Consider the following 16,785-nt stretch of genomic DNA (forward strand, 5'->3'; position numbering starts at 1 on the left):
AATACTGTACTGTTTACCTAAAATTGGCTAAGAGGGCAGATCTTACAGTAAGTATTCTTACCACACACTTAAAAAGATAAATAGAAAATAAATAAAAAGGGGGCAGGAGGAAATTTGGGAAGGTGGTAGATGTGTTTCTGGCCTTGACAGTGGTGACAGTTTCACGAATATATACTTATCCCCAGACTCATCGAGTTGTATATATTAAATATTAAATATTTTATGTCAATGATAATTCAATAAAGTGGTTTTGAAAAAGGTTCTGTAGGCGGATAGTGGTGATGGTTACACAACATTGTGAATGTACTTAATGCCACTAGAACGGTACACTTAAAAATGGTTCGAATGGTAAATTTTATGTTATGTGTATTTTACTACAATTTTTAAAAATGGAAAAAATGTCTAAAAATTAGAATGTTGCCAAGAAAAAGGTGAAAGTTATTTGAAATTTTTCTTTTATGCCACATGTTTTTATTTTGGGACTTTTTTGACTAGTTTAATTTTCATTTATGATTGATCTGGTAGAATGTAATTGTGTTCAGTTAGGATTTCTTACAGTATGATGAGGAATAGGTTTTTTTTTTTTTAAGATTTTATTTATTTATTAGAGAGAAAGCAAGTAGGGGGAGCAGCAGGCAGAGGGAGAGGGAGAAGCAGGCTCCTCGCTGAGGAGGGAAGCCCGATGTGGGGCTCGATCCCAGGACCCCGGGATCATGACCTGAGCTAAAGGCAGATGCTTAACCGACTGAGCCCCCCAGGTGCCCCAGGAATAGGGTTTTTATGTAGATGAGCATAGAAATATGTATCTGATTAATCCAATACTTGTAGAAGATATTCATGCATTTATTTAAGGACCACTCTGCTTATGGACTTGGCTGGTTCAGTCACTTCAAGTTTCACAGCTAATGGAATGACTTCGCCTTTACCTGAAATCAGAGCTTCTTAATCCTACTTTATAACAGGTCTCAATGTATCGAGAGTCTGCACCCTCTCAGTCCAAACTGTGACTGCAGATCAAACCATGTGTCCAGTGCCTGGGCTGCCCCCCTAGCATGCTGCTGTTTCCTGCGGCCCGTGCAGCAGATGGTGTTCTGCTTCACGAGCTCCCTAAGAGGAACTCCTAAACCAGTTACTTCAAAGCAGCGTTCTCAATCTGAGGAGATAAAAAAAAGAATTCTGATGACTGGAACCCGCTCTTCAGAGATTCTGATTTTATAGGGCCTGCAGGGGGGAGGGGTGGCTTTCACATCCTACTGTAAGAAATAATAATCAGATGCAGGACAGGTTGAGAAGTACTGCTTAAAGCATCTTTGAAACCATGGGTTCCCAAACCTGGCGAATTCCCCGAATCCCTTAGGGAGCTCAGAACCCTCAGACCCCACTGCTGTGGAGGGACTCCGAGTCAGAGAGGGAGACGGGGTCCTGGAAACGTCTGAGGCTGTGCTCGAGGTGGAATTGCCGTGCCTCCCCCCTACTTCTTCTGTGTTGATTAAAACCAGACCAAGTGAATGAAACAATTTCGAAATAGTTACGTGGGCCACAGACATCATTTTAGTGCAGTGAACGTTGGCTCAGGCCTTGTAACGCTGTTATTTTTTGGATTAAAAGTAAAAATGCTTGTTAAAGAATTTGAGATGATGTGTAAGATTTTTTTAAAAATTTGGTCCTGTACTAAAAGCGCTTTTCCCCCCCATTTTTTTGTGGGGGGGGTCTGCATTTGTTTTTAAGCAGTGAAGAGCGTATTGTTGGAGAGGTACAGAGGGGAATGTTTGTGTATTGAAATGTGAAGACGGTGTGCCTTTGCTTAGGTTCAAACCACCTGCGTTCGTAGAGATGGGAATCCCTTTAGTAGAATACCAGATAAAGCATATGCAATCTGTGATCCAGAGATTTTTCTTAAATTGTAATTATATGGGTAAGGCATGCATTTATTCTCCTTGTAAAAACTGAAGACATTACAGAAAAGTCCGGAGTCTCACGTGACTGCCCTTCTTAGTGCCAGCCTCTTCCTCCGCGGGAGTGATTGTCTCCAACGTCCCGTGGATCCTCCCAGAACTTTTCCTTATCAGGTTGATCGATCAAAGAAAGTGCATACTATTTTGTAACTTTTGCTTGGAAACATGTTCATGTAAGTGCTATGTAGAATTCAGCTGTAAAGCTGTACCGTAATTTTTTAAGCCATTTTCCTGTTGATGAACACAGAGGCTGTTTCCAGGGCTGTAGTAAGCATTCTTGTGCAAGGCTCCGGGTGCACATGTGCTGCGTAATTGCTGGTTCCGGTTGGGGGGGGTGTATGGTTCGGTGCGAAATTGTCCTCGGGTCAGGCCGAGCTGCAGAAGCTGATGGAATTGACTCAGGAGAATTTGCTGGGCGTCACTGAACTTGCAGGGATTTGAGTGCAGACACGAAAGAGCAGAGCAAATGTCAGCTTTTTGTTTGTAATTGTCATAAACATGAAGAGTCTTGGGTTTGCTATGCAGCCCCCCCCCCCCCCAAATAATGTCTGCTAATAACTGTGTGCCCCATGCCAGTGTACTGGGTGCTGACTTGGAAACATTCTGTAAAAAAATGCTGAATTAGGTTAGTGATGTGAAGATGATTAACAGATAATGGTAGCCAGAATAATTGTGTCAAAACAGCAGGAAATACCAAGAGAATTTGATGTGTTCTGCATTTTCTTTGCTGCTTGCCTATTGTAATAGTGTTAGAAACCTTCGGTTGTGTATGTAATCATTTTTTTGTATATTTGGTCAGTTTGACTATAAAATATCAAACATGGCCATTTCAAGGAAACTCTTCATTATAAAGTATCAATTGTTTCCTAGTCTCCATAAACTCTTATTTGTGTCATTGTAAAAGATCCGTTTAAAAAAATAGTTTCAACGGGGCGCCTGGGTGGCTTAGTCAGTTAAGTGTTCAACTCTTGATTTGGGCTCAGGTCAAGATCTTTTTTTTTTTTTTTTAAAGATTTTATTTATTTATTCGACAGAGATAGAGACAGCCAGCGAGAGAGGGAACACAAGCAGGGGGAGTGGGAGAGGAAGAAGCAGGCTCATAGCGGAGGAGCCTGATGTGGGGCTCGATCCCACAACGCCGGGATCACGCCCTGAGCCGAAGGCAGACGCTTAACCGCTGTGCCACCCAGGCGCCCCTCAGGTCATGATCTTAGGCTTGTGGGATCGAGCCCCACATCAGGCTCCATGCCTGATTAAGATTCTCTCTCTCTTCCTCTGCCTCTTCCACCCTTAAAAAAAATGAAAATAATTTTCATCAGCATACATGGTCTTAGTGCTTCCCCTAGTCTACATTTTGCATGGTCTTTTCCTTGAATTTACATAGTCTACAAATGTAGCCTTTTTTGGAGGGGAGTAAATGTATTTTCCTACGGGACTACACGAGGGTTTACTTAAGCTCTCCCCTGTTGTTGGGCATGGAAGTCACTTTTTATTTTCTATCGTGAATAAAGCGCTGGAAGCAGACTTACACAAAGTGTTGTTTGCTTCTGGGCTGTTGTACTCCATCTGTGTTCCTCGAAATAAGATCACCGGCTTTCTTCTTCGTCTTTTTTTCTTTTTTCTTTTTCTTTCAAACAGGCTCCATGCCCAGTGTGGGGTTTGAACTTACGACCCTGATATCAGGAGTCGCGTGCTCTACCGACTGAGCCAGCCAGGCGCCCCACGCTGGGTTTCTTTATATGTTGCCAGGAAGATTGTGAGCATAACAGCCAAGGAAGGGGACGTTACCACTTTTCTGAAGGCCGCTCAGGCTCCTCTTCTGCCCTCCAAGTAGATTTTACTTATCTTTGTCTTGGTGCAGTGGTTGTGAGATTTTTGCCCCCCTGGGTTTGTGGCGCGGGTGTGGGTGTTTTGACATCTGTGCGAGTGTGTTGTTTTGATGTTCTTCTCTGAGGTTGCACTAGTGTGCTAGTGTTTTCATTTTTCTCACGCTTATCACTCTCTTATCTGAAAGTGAGGCAATGGTGAGCTTGGCACCATTGACTCAGAACAGTGGCTGTTTGTCCTTGGCCAGAAGATCATACGACCAGGAGCGAGGTAAGGTGAGGGATGCAGCAGTTCCAGAAATGGGTGGCTGTATTGCGCAGTGGAGAAGAATGCCGAAGAATTGTCCGGGTCTGGGTACCTTTCCCTGGAATGCAACAGGGCTCCCTAAGTCATTGTAAGTTTAAGGACGTGTAATAATGCGCTCATTGGTAAGGAAGTTCATGGTAAAAAGTTTTTGTGGATTGTTGTTGTTACCTTTTGTGGGTGTTTGAAGATTATCCTGTGAAACCAGCAGTACCAGGAGGGAGCTTAGATGGGCAGATGCAGATTCCTGGACTCCAGGGACATGTGGGGGAGCTGCTGGGGCTCTAGCATTAGATTGCTTGTACATTAACACCCCTCAGTGGCCTTGGATGGTGACCCTGGGATTCCTAGACACTTTGGGTCCTAATATAATGTGATCTGCAAGTGTTTTCAGTATTTCAAAAAGGGTAACAATTTGTCTGTTCCCTTGGTCCATGCGCTAACTGAAATGTCAAGTGGTTTTGATTTTATTTGGTTTGAGTAAGTCATTCATTACCTGGATCTATAAATCTTCTTTTTATTGACTTACAGACTCTTCTATTCCTCTCTCTTTTTTTTAAAGATTTTATTTATTCATTTGAGAGAGAGCGAGACAGAGCACAAGCAGGAGTGAGGCAGAGGGAGGGGGGAAGCAGACTCCCCGCTGAGCTAGGAGGCCAACATGGAGCTCCGTCCCAGGAACCCGAGATCATGACCTGAGCCGAAGGCAGACGCTCAATCATCTGAGCCACCCAGGCGCCCCTCTTCTATTCCTCTTATGTTGCTTTGTGGTAGCATACAAATTAAGGCAGAATCTTTTTAGGGCTGTGATGGCAGCTTGCCCTGCCTTTTTTTTTTTTTTTTTTTTTTTTAAGATAACAGCCTTATTGATTTAAAAGTCAAAATCATATCACCCATTTAAGATGTACAGTTCGGATAGCTTTTAGTGCATTCACGGCGTTGTGCAGCCATCACCAGAATAAGTTTTAGAGCATTTTCATCACCCCCAAAAGAAACCTCCTATCCGTTAGCAGTTATTCTCTGTCTTTCCCCAAAACTCGCTAGGTAATTGGCAGTCTGCTTTCTGTTTCTCTGGATTTGCCGATTCTGGACATTGCCTGTCAGTGGACTCCTGCAGTATGTGTGGTGTCTGCCTTGCTCTTCCAGGTTCATCCGTGTCGTAGCATGTGTCAGTCACATTCCGTTGTGTGGGTATGCCACGTGGTGTTTATCTGCGCATCAGTCGATGGACACAGGTTGTTTGCACTTGTTTTGCTATTGTGAATAATGCTGCTAGGAACGGTTTTTGTGGGGGCTGCGTTTTCAGTGTTCTCGGGTAGACACCTGGGGGTTTCCCCTTTGGTTCTTGGTGTCATCTTGACCTGGTACGCTTTCACATCTCCCATACACGCAGAGTATGAAATAGTGTTAGTAGTGAAATAGAAATAGTGTTTCAGCTAAGGAGAAGAAGAAAAGACCCGGTCATGTATGTCTGTGTGGGGGAAGACGCGGGTTATTTCCACCCTGACCTTATTTGTACAGTCTTGATATAAACTGGCAAAAGTTGCAGTTGCTTTCACGGTTTTATTAGTGACTGTTTTTCAGTTACCTGTGGTAAGTGATGATGAAAGTCTTTTTCTTTTTTTTTTAAAGTAGGCTTCCATGCACAGCGTGGAGCCGACATGGGGCTTGAACTCACCACCCTGAGATCAAGACCAGAGCAGATATCAAGAGTCGGATGCTTAACCGACTGAGCCATCAGGTGCCCTGAAACAGTCTTACCTGTATCGTTAGCCTGATATGAATTTACTTGTTCGTTGGTAAAAATGCTGCAGTTTTTACGTGAATTCTAATGGGAACTAGCGTTTCCTTAACTTGCAACTTGGAGGCAAGCAAAAATTGTAGGACCCGTCGTGTTCTCGGAGTGAGAGGTCAGTCTGGCTAGTGAATGCTGACTGACGGTTCTGATCGCTGTTGGTGGCGTCTCAGATCTGTGGAGAGAGAGGAGGGCAATTAGAGGTGCTCCTTACGGGAAGTCGGGAACACGGCCAGTCAGTTGGCCCTCTGCTCATTCATTGTGTAGATTGGCTAAAGGAAGGTTGGTTCCCCTCATTATGTAAACTTTTAATTGTTAGTCATTTCGGATTTTTACTAGTAACTACTTTAAAGGTGTAGAGAGGATACAAAGTGCCATAATGAGCCCCTGAGTACTGGATTTAACAAATGGGACCTCTTTTTCTTTTTCCTCCCTCTCTCCTTCTTTCCTTCCCTCCTTTTTTAAACTTAAGGAATACAGCTTTTTGGATACACTTGAACACCCTTTGGTACACCTCCCATTTACCTCCCTCCTTTCCCAGGGGTAACCACTGTTGCAAGGCAGATAGATAGACGTCCTCTCCATCCACGTTTTTATGCTTCTGTGTTTATGTCCATAGCAATATATGTAATTTATGTCTGTATTTTTAAACATTACGTAAATAGTTTAATTTTTTTATTCTAACTGTAGCAGTATCTCTCAAATTACAATCTTCATAAAATATTTTTGGCAGATATCCAGTGTTACTAAGTTTTTCTTATTGTGATAAAATATGTGTAACATAAAATTGACCATTTTAAGCGTTTTCAGGCATACAGTTCAGAAGCAATAAGTACATTGTGCAGTCACGATTTCCAGAACTTTCTTGTCATCCCAAGTGGAAACTCTATACCCATGAAACAGTTATTCCCCATTCTTCCCTCCCCCGCCCCTGGTAACTAACCTCTATTCTGCATTTTTTAAAAAATATTTTTTATTTATTTGAGAGACAGAGAGCAAGCACGAGTGGGTGGAGGGGCAAAGGGAGAGGAAGAAGCAGAATCCCTGCTGAGCAGGGAGTCCAACATGGGACTCGATTCCAGGACCCTGGGATGGTGACCTGAGCTGAAGGCAGACGCTTAACCGACTGAGCCACCCAGGTGCCCCATCTGTTCTACTTTTTCTATGAATTTGCCTATTCTTGGTACCTCATATAAGGAGAATCATATATTATTTGTCCTTTTGTAGCTGGTTTTTTCCACTTAGCATCATGTTTTTAAAGTTTATCCATGTTGTAGTATGTATTAGAATTTCCTTCTTACGGCCGACTAATATTCTTAGTGTAGTTACACCACATTCCGTTTATCCATTCGTCCGTTTATGGACCTTTGCATTGTTTTCACCTTTTGGCTGTTGTGTACAATGCTTTGAACATTGGTGTATGAGTATCTTGAGTTTCTGCTTTCACTGCTTTTGGATTTAGCTCTCTCTTTTTTTTTCCCCTTTTTTAATTTAAATTCAATTAATTAACATATAATGTCTTAACAGTTTCAGAGGCAGAGGTCAGTGATTTATCAGTTGCATCTAACAGCCGGTGCTCGGTGCTCCTTATGCCCTCCTTAATGCCCATCCCCCAGTTACCCCATCCCCCCACCCCCTCAGTTCTTTTGGATTTATACCTAGGAGTGGAATTGCTGGATCATATGATAATTCTATGTTTAACTTTTTGGGGAACTGCCAGACTATTTTCCAGCACAGCTAAATCATTTTATATTTCCACCAGCAGTGCAAGGAAGTTCTGAATCTTCCACATCCTCACCAACACTTGTGATTTTCTGTTTCTTTTTTCTTTTTCTTTTAGATAACAGCCATCCTAACTGGTTGAAATAGTATCTTGTGGTTTTGATTCGCTTTTCTCCAGTAACTAATGATGCTGAATATCTTTTCATATGCTTATTGGTCATCTGGGTATCTTCTTTGAAGAAATGTCCATGCAGATCTTTCCCCAGCACTGTTTTTAAAAAAGATTTCCTCCCCCATAGACTGCCCTTGGTGCACGAGCCTGAGTTATTTTTATTGTAAGTATGCACACAAGGATACATTTCTTATGCTTAAAAGATTATAAAAACAAGAAGATTAACAAATTACAGATAAAATGACGAAACCAGTAAAATTAATTCTATGGGACCGATGATGTTTTACTCAACTCGTACACTCAGTGTGAATATAGTACTGTCTGCTGTGGTGTCGGGAGCTCTTTGGGAATGCCTGTGTTACCTGGCCACGTAGCTGCTCTGTTCTCTCACCGCTATCCTCTATTCTGGAAACAGTAAAACTACACGGGGGTGACATCTGACGGCTAACTGGCACATGTGCGTTGTACTCTTACCAGTTCTTAACTCTGTTCTGGACTGTTAGCACTGACTGATTAAAATCCTGTTATCTGGCCTTAGCCCTTAAACACGGCAGCACACACGTGGGCCGGGAAATCCCTGGGCAGCTCTCTGTTTCCAGGGAAGCATCTGGATGATCCAGAACAGGCTTATGTTCATGTTTTTAGAGTCATATTGAAATGAAAACACACAATTTAAAAATTCTCGTAGAGAATGTATGGACTGGGAGAAGTGTCCACAGACCCCGTTTGAGACACATTTCTGAGTGTTTGACAAACATTGCTTAATTTCCTCTGCTGCTTGTAAATTCAGTGTTTTCCCCCTCAAGTTCAAACAGTTAAGGTAGGGATGCTGACATGCAAGTTTGGCAGGAGAAGCTTGTCTTGCCTTTTTGTTTTCTTTTTTTGTAGGAACCATTTAGAGGGCATCTCACTGCGGTCTGCTTTCTGTAATGCCTTTGCTGGCCTAGATGATGGTGGTTAGGGTTCCTTCCCTTTAGCTGGGGGTCCGCCTCGCCTCTTTTTCTTAATCACATTAACTTTAGTTATTCCTTTTTTTTTTTTTTTTTAAGATTTCATTTATTTGAGAGAGAGCGAGAAAGAGCACAAGCGGTGGGGGGGGGGGGGGAGCGATGGAGAGGGAGGGAGAGAGAGGTAGAGGCAGCTGGATGCTGAGCCGGGAGCCTGACATGGGGCTCGACCCCAGGACCCTGGGATCATGACCTGAGCCGACGGAAGATGCTTAACTTTGACTGAGCCACCCAGGCGCCCCAACTTGAGTTATTCTAATGGTAACTTCAGTTTCTCTTCTTGCTTATTTTTAGTGTTTTTATCTTAGTGCTTTATCCCTTGAATGCAACCAAAATCAAAGCTTATATTCTTCATCTTAGATCATGATATATGTGTTTACAAATAATTTCACTGCCAAGAATCTGTAAAGTTGGCTTTTACTACATTAGTTTTGTTTGATGTGGTTAACATGACCCTTGAATACCGTGCCTTCTGACTGTGAAATTCTCCACTGACTTGTCCCTATTTAAAGTGTGACATTGCCAGTGTGATTTTAAAATACCGGAAGTGAGTTATGGTGGCATAAAGCTGCGAAGAAACAACCTTCATGTTCCTTTGATTATAAGTGCCTTTGGCATTTGTCTCTACTTGGAGATCACATCTTCCTAATGCTTTTTTGAGGGAAGACCCTCTCCCTTCTTCGGACAGGTCTGGGGGCAAATGACTAAGACACAGACCAAGGCCCTGGGCTGCCTCCTGTCAGATCACCTTCATGCCCTCTCCCCAAGGTTTCGTGTGTAATGCGTTTCTTATTAGTGTGAACTCCTATATATAGCACCTAAAATCAGACTGTTCTCTTCTATGCATGACATGAAGTAGTCCCCTAATCTAATTCCAGGATGTGATGAAATATTTCTATTAAAAATGTAATAGTTTTCTAAATTTATGTCAAGAAATAACCAGAGAATTATATTTATTAAGAAAATGCCCTTTTTGTTTTTTTTTTTCCGCTAGACCAATAGCATTTATGTGAAATAACATACTGCTGTGATTGGTAGTAGGATAGGACCTAGTTCTCAGTGACGTGGCTCTGCTGATTAACTACACGATGTCTAAGTAAGGTGTTGGAGATTTTTTTTCCCCGAACAGTGCAATTTTTAATGCTTTTTAAAAAATAATGGTAAAATATGCAAAAATAAAATTTACCATCATTAATGTTTTTAAGGGTGCAGTTCAGTGGTATATAATTCGCAATGTTGTACAATTGCCAGATGTTTTAGAACATTTTATCCCCAAACAAATCCCATACCCATTAAGTCACTCCCCTTCCCCTCCTTGCCGCCAGCCCCTGGCAGCCAATAATCTGCTTTCTGTCTCTATGGATTTATCTGTTCTGGACATTTCATATAATTGGAATCATACGTTGGGGCACCTGGGTGGCTCAGTTGGGTTAAGCATCTGCCTTCAGCTCAGGTCTTGATCGCAGGGTCCTGGGATTGAGCCCCGCGTCAGGCTCCCTGCTCAGCGGGGAGTCTGCTTCTCCTTCTTCCTCTGCCCCCCACTGCCCCCACTTGTGTTCTCTCTCTCACTCTGCTCTCTCAAATAAATAAATAAAATCTTAAAAAAATAAACGGAATCATACAATAAGTGGTCTTTCGCGGCTGGCTTCTTTCACTTAGTTTTCAAAGTTCGTCTGTGTTGTAGCATATAATCTCTACTTCATTCCTTTTTATATCTGTTGTATTGGATATGTCATATTTTATTAATGACAAGTCTCTTGGTTAGCTAAATTTTTAAAAATTATGTTAAAATACACATAATTTAAAATTTACCATTTTAACCTTTTTTTTAAAAAAAATATTTATTTGACCGAGAGAGAGAGAGCGCAAGCAAAGGGAGCAGCAGACAGAGGGAGGAGAAGCAGGCTCCCCACTGAGCAGGGAGCCCAATGCGGGGCTTGATCCCAGGACCCTGGGATCGTGACCTGAGCCAAAGGCAGACATTTAACCGACTGAGCCTCCCAGGCACCCCAGTTTTAACCATTTTTAAGCATATATAGTTCAGTGGCATTGAGTATACTCACACTGTTGTGCAAGCATCACCACTACTATCTGTCTCTAGAACTTTTTCATCTTCGCCAACTGAAACTTTGTACCTATTAAATACTGACTTACTATTCTCTCTTCTCCTCTCCCAGTCCCAGGCAACCACCATTTTACTTTGTGTCTCTATGATGGAGACCACTCTAGATCCTTAAGAAAAGTAGAATCCTATAGTATTTGTCCTTTTGTAGCTGGCCTATTTCACTTAGCATAAAGTCCGCAAGGATCATCCGTGTTGTAGCCCATGTTGGAATTTTCTTCCTTTTTTAATTGCTGAAGAACAGTCTGTTGCATGTATATACCATGTATTTATCCATTCATCCGTTGATGGACAGTTGGGTTGCTTCCACCTTTGGAATATTGCTAATAATGCTGTTAGGAACATGAGTGTACAAGTATCTTTTCGAGTCTCTACTTTTGGTTCTTTTGGCTGTATACCCAGAGGTGAAATTCCTGATCATATGGTAAATCTATATCTAACTTTTTGAGGAACTCCCATACTGTTTTCCATAGCAGTTGCACCATTTTACATTTCCATCAGCAAAGCACAAGTAATATGAGTTCCAATTTCTCCACGTCCTTGCCAATGCTGTCATTTTGGTTTTTTTGTTTTGTTTTGTTTTGATAAGTGCCATCCTAATGGCTACTTGAAAAATTTATTTTAAATTATATCTAAATTTCAATGCATACATAAACACATAGCTGTTAACATTAGTTGTTGGGTTTTTTTTATAAGTAACAAGTATGACCTTAGTTGACCCTTTGATATGAACTTGGATGGGAGCACGGAAGATGTTGAGAAGACAGTTGTTACTATAGTACTTCTGAACATTTTAAGTGTAACTGCATAGATTTATTTACCTCCACCAAGTCATAGAGAAGGTAATGCGCAGAAGTACATGGTGTAAGTTGGTAGACTTGATCTGTCAAGTTACTCTTGGATAGATTACGGAACTTACACATAGAGCAGGGGTCGGCAAAATTTTCTGTAAAGATAGTAAACATTTTAAGCTTTGTTGGTTCTGAGGTCTTTGTCTCAACTACTCAGCCCTGCTGTTGTAATACATGAAAGCAGCCATCGACAATATATAAATCAACGAGCATGGCTCTGTTCTCAGAAAACTTTGCGTATGTCAACTGTAATTGGAATTGCGTATAACTTACACCTGTTCCAAAATGCTATTCATCTTTTGACTTGGAACCATTTCAAAAGTGTAAGAACATTCTTACCTTGCGGGCTATACAAAAGTAGGGGGTGGGTGGGCTGGGTTTGGCCTATGGGTGTGGTTTGTGGATCTGTGACACGGAGGGTTTAGTGGATGTTAGAGGGGTGTGGAACCCGTGTGATCTTGGGTTATTTGTTGTGAAATACTTTGGAGTTAGCTTTTGGTCCCGGCACAGGGCCAAGGCTGAGGGAGTCAGGCTTCTGGAAAGGAGGAGCAGTAAGCTCAGAGTCGCAGATCCTAGAATCCCAGATGGCACGTGTGTCTTCCATAACAAAGATCCAACGAACTTCGGGCACCGTGCTTGGCACATCAGCGCCTTCCGTAAGTGTCTGTGGGACTGTAGGACGAGGAGGGTTAAGGGAGGTCTGAAGGATGGGGCGGAGTGGCTGGTGGCTGCCATATTAAGTGACGGTGCTGTTTGGGCAGACCTGTCTTAGAGAAGTGACTAGTCCTACCCTCTCATCGTCTTTGTGTGTGTGTGAGTTCACGAAGTCCCGGGGCAGCTGAAGCCGGGGGTCAGTAGGACTCTAAAGTGTGCCAGGTGCCAGGCAGCGGGCTGGGGGCCTCACGGAGCTGCTGGGTGGGCGTTACCGTCCCTGTTTTACAGATGCAGGCGCCAAGACTGAGGGAAGTTGGTAACTCTGGAAAGGTCACTGAGCTGGAAAACTCGTCGCTGGAATTTGAAAGTAATTTTACCTCTGCGATCCTAATGGTTGGCATGTTCCAGCGAGGAGATCTGTTTTTCAGATTTGGTTCTGCTGTTGATTTTCTGTGTGAGCTTAGGGAAATTATTCTCCGTTAAGAAAAGAAAAAAAATGCTTCTAGTCCAAGAGTAACTTCTACCAAGGCTGCCTTGTAGAATTATTGTAGATGATTGAATTAGGGAATAGACAAGAGCTCTTTGAAAAATATGAAGTACCGTACAGAAGCAAGATGGTTTGTTGAGGCGAGCCCCCCATCCCCCCAAAGGGCACCCTTGTCCTGTCAGTGTAGCGTAGCTCTCAGAGCCTTGCACCAGACCTGGGAACTTGATTCTTTGGAGAAGCCCTTAAGCTGTCAGTGAGGTTACTTTTTTTTAAATGCCTGTAGTAAGTGGAATAGGAGCTGAAAGAGAAGGAGCCGAAGTCAGAATGATACAGTGAGAATGAGCTGACAGCAAAGCAGCAGAGCCCATGTTCAGACCCCACACTGCTCCAACGGTTGCTGGATAGCTACGGGTGTGCACGTGATGGCCCAGAGTTAGGGAAACAGAAGGAAAGCTTTAAATTATGTCTGGTTTGGTAACATAGCATATTTTTATCATTACTGAAGTTTTAGCATGTAGAGAGGAAAGTCTGGCATTACTTCGATACTGCATCTTCTGTTAGTGAAGACCAAAGGAAGCATTATTTTATTACTATATTCAGGCCCTCTTTAAAATTATCAGGGTGCTCAGAGTGTCTTCCAGAAAATGTATATATATGTATGAAAAGTATATAGAATACATACATTTTAATTTTGTAGGCTAATAGATCTCTTATTTCGTCTGTGGTCTTAAAAGCTCTAAGCTGTTTTCAGGGATTAGTGATACATTTAGTGAGAGTCTTTACAAGGTTGGTGAGTAAGCATTATTATGATAAAGTTCTGTGTGGCCCAGTATAGACATATTAGAAATACTCTTAAAATAGTAATCATCTCAGGCCTCACTTTGGAGTGGAAGAAATTGCGTGGAAGAATTTCACAGTACATTGCAGAGAGATGTGACTGCTAATGACTTATGCAGATTTTTAAGAGAAGTTAGGTGGTAAATGAGACATAATGTATTAAAAATAAATTTGGTCTGAGAGATTTAACATGATGGAACAGTATAGGGCCCAGATCATTTTTATAATCAATGTCTTAAATATTATGCACATCCAGAAAATGTGGCTTCGTGTGATGAGCTGGTCGGCTGCTCAGTGAAAGTATCAGATGCATTGTTTCTATTTTGTTTTGTTTATTCTGTTAAGAAAATTACCTAGTTGGGAGCGGGGGTGGGGGTTAAACCAACTTTTTATTTATTTTTATTTTTTTTAAGATGAGGGTTGTGGGTTTCTGTTTGATTTTAAACATTTTTGTTTGTTACTCTGTTTTCCTGGCTTGTTCACAAAATTTGTTTAGAGGGAGGCCACATACTTAGAATTGTGGCTTTTACTTCAGTCATCATCATCATCATTGTCATCATGAAAAAAAAAGAAGCTACCGCTTGCTGTATTCCGGCAAAATGTATAACACATGCTCATTGAAAATAACTTTATCGAGGGAAGCCTTAAATGAAATTTGTTTGTTAATTATTTGTATTATTTGGCCTTACCTTGGTAATGCTAGCCCATGAAGTAGGGCTAGAAAATTGTCTGATTGGCTATGAGATAAACATACAAAAGTCAGTAGTTTTTCTGTGTAACAAAATATAATTTAAAAAAGGAAAAAGATTTTACGCACCAGTGCATCAAAATTCCCAAAATAATTGAAAACAAAGCCAGAAATGTGAAGAAAACGAAAACGTTACAGTAGGTGGCATGAAAGACTTGAAGAGGTTAAATTAACTCATGAATTTTTTAATTAATGTAATTAAAATAAAAGTCCCAGTGATTTTTTTCTGAGGGGGAAGAGCGATTTGTTAAAATAATTTTAAAGAGCATCTAGAAGAATAAACAGGCAAGAATAGCCCAGAACATTTTGAAAACTAAAGATGAGTTTGGGGGAAGGATTGGTTTTGTGCTATCAACTATTTATAGATTTATAGAAGGATTTTAAAGAGTAATCTGAGCCCTAGAATAGACAGATACAGCAGTAGATCTGAAAAGAAAGCCGAGCACTTGACCCAACTGTGCTTAAGAGTTTAATATATAGGCAAAGGCTTTGTGTATAAATCAGGATTTTTTCAAGTGCAAGAGAAAGAAAATCAATCATCTTGGTTAAACGAAAAACAAAGGCATTTATTTTGTCAAGTACCTGGAGTACCCTTGGGTGATGCTGGCTTCAGTGACTCCAGAGGAAGCTCAGATGCCCTGTGTCTCCTGACTTTGCTTCTCTCTCATGATTGGCTCCTCTTTCTCCTATCGCTGATGGGCTTCCTTTCTGCAGCTAGAGGAGAAGGAGGTGTGGTTGTTGATACTTCCAGGCTTCTATTTTTACAGCCTAAGGTCAAAGAAGAAAATGACCTTCCTTGGTGTCAGTATGTAAAGTCTTAAGGAAGGACACCTCGTGGGCTGCTGGGGTCGTGTGCCCATCCCTGGGCCATGACCATGAGATGCCCCACTAACAGGGTCACCCTGGCTGCTCCTGTCCAGGACTCCAGTAGCTCTGCTATGCAGCGCCACCGGAATCACATGGAACAGTTGGAGAGCTATTGTTCCTAAGGAGGTGGGGGGAGGTGGAGAGGTGATACAATTACTGGGGGAAAGTGGGGCCAGACCATTGGGCAGACTGGAGGGGCAAGTGTATACTCGATCATTAAGAACAGGATGGGATATTCCATAAAGGGTGCTGGACACTTGGTCAGGTATTTGGGGGAAAAAAAATTACATCCCTGCCTTTCACCACGTTCACTTAAATTCCAAATGAATAAATGATCACTAAATAGGAAAAAGAAAAAAAATTAACTAGAAGAAATATCAGAGGTTTTATAGACTATTTTTTGAACAGTTTAGGTTCACAGCAAAATTGAGTGGAAAGTACAGAGATTTCTTCCCATATCCCACCAGCATGCAGTACATTTGTTAGTACGTCATTATCACCCCAAGTCCATGGTGTACATTAGCATTCACTCTTGGTGTTGCACATTTTACGGGTTTGGATAAATGTATAATGACATGTATCCACCATTATAATATCCTACAGAATAGTTTCGCTGCCCTAAAGATCTTTTGCGCTCTGCCTGTTCATCCCTTCCTTTCCCACAGCCTTTGGCAACCACTGATTCTCTTACTGTCTCCATAGTTTTGCCTTTTCCAGAAGGTCATGTAGTTGGAATCGTACAGCACGTAGCCTTTTCAGATTGGCTTCTTTCACTTAGTGGAAGGTTTCTCCCTGTCTTTTCATGGCTTTGATAGCTCATCTCTTTTTAGCACTGAATAATATTCACTGTCTGGATGCACCACAGTTTATCTGGTTATCTACTGAAGGACATCTTGGTTGCTTCCAGGTTTTGATGATTGTGAATAAAGCTGCTGTAAACATCCGTGTGTAGGTTTTGTGCGGACCGAAGTTTTCAGCTCCTTTGGGTAAATACTGAGGAGCATGATTGCTGGATCTTAGTGGTAAGAGTGTGTTTAGTTTTGTAGGAAACCGCCAAACTGCCTTCCAGAGTGACTGTACCGTTTTGCATTCCCAGCAGCAGTGAAGGAGCGTTCCTGTTGCTCCACATGCCCACCAGCATTTGATGTTGTCACAGTTCTGAATTTTGGCCATTCTAAGGGGGTGTAGTGGTATCTTCTTGTTGTTTTAATTTGCATTTCCCTGATGCAGTAAGTTGAGTATCTTTTTATATGCTCCTTTGGCATCTGTGTATTGTTTTTGGTGAGGTGTACGTTCAGGTCTTTTGCCCATTTTTTAAATTGAGTTGTTTGTTTTCTTTTGTTGAGTTTTAAGAGTTCTTTGTACTGTGTATTTTATTTTATTTTATTTTATTTTATTTTATTTATTTATTTATTTATTTTAAAGATTTTATTTATTT

At 41.6% G+C, this 16,785-nt stretch overlaps 1 protein-coding gene across 3 annotated transcripts in view; it reads left to right on the forward strand.

Annotated features, from left to right (window-relative positions):
• TENT4B (terminal nucleotidyltransferase 4B) overlaps nucleotides 1-16,785 on the forward strand; it is a 68,659-nt gene that overhangs the window by 22,280 nt on the left and 29,594 nt on the right. The window contains exon 1 of one of the 3 annotated variants that reach the window (XM_087870411.1): nucleotides 3,187-4,176. The exons of the other annotated variants lie outside the window; for them this stretch is intronic. Coding sequence (XP_087726537.1) covers nucleotides 3,977-4,176 — 200 coding nt within the window. The 5' untranslated portion in view covers nucleotides 3,187-3,976. Of the gene's footprint in view, nucleotides 1-3,186; nucleotides 4,177-16,785 lie in introns of those variants that run through there. 3 annotated transcript variants of the gene reach the window in all.

Source organism: Ursus americanus, chromosome 21 (assembly GCF_024610735.1).
Source record: "Ursus americanus isolate L20-20 chromosome 21, mUrsAme1.1.p, whole genome shotgun sequence".
Classification (NCBI taxonomy): Eukaryota; Metazoa; Chordata; class Mammalia; order Carnivora; family Ursidae; genus Ursus; species Ursus americanus.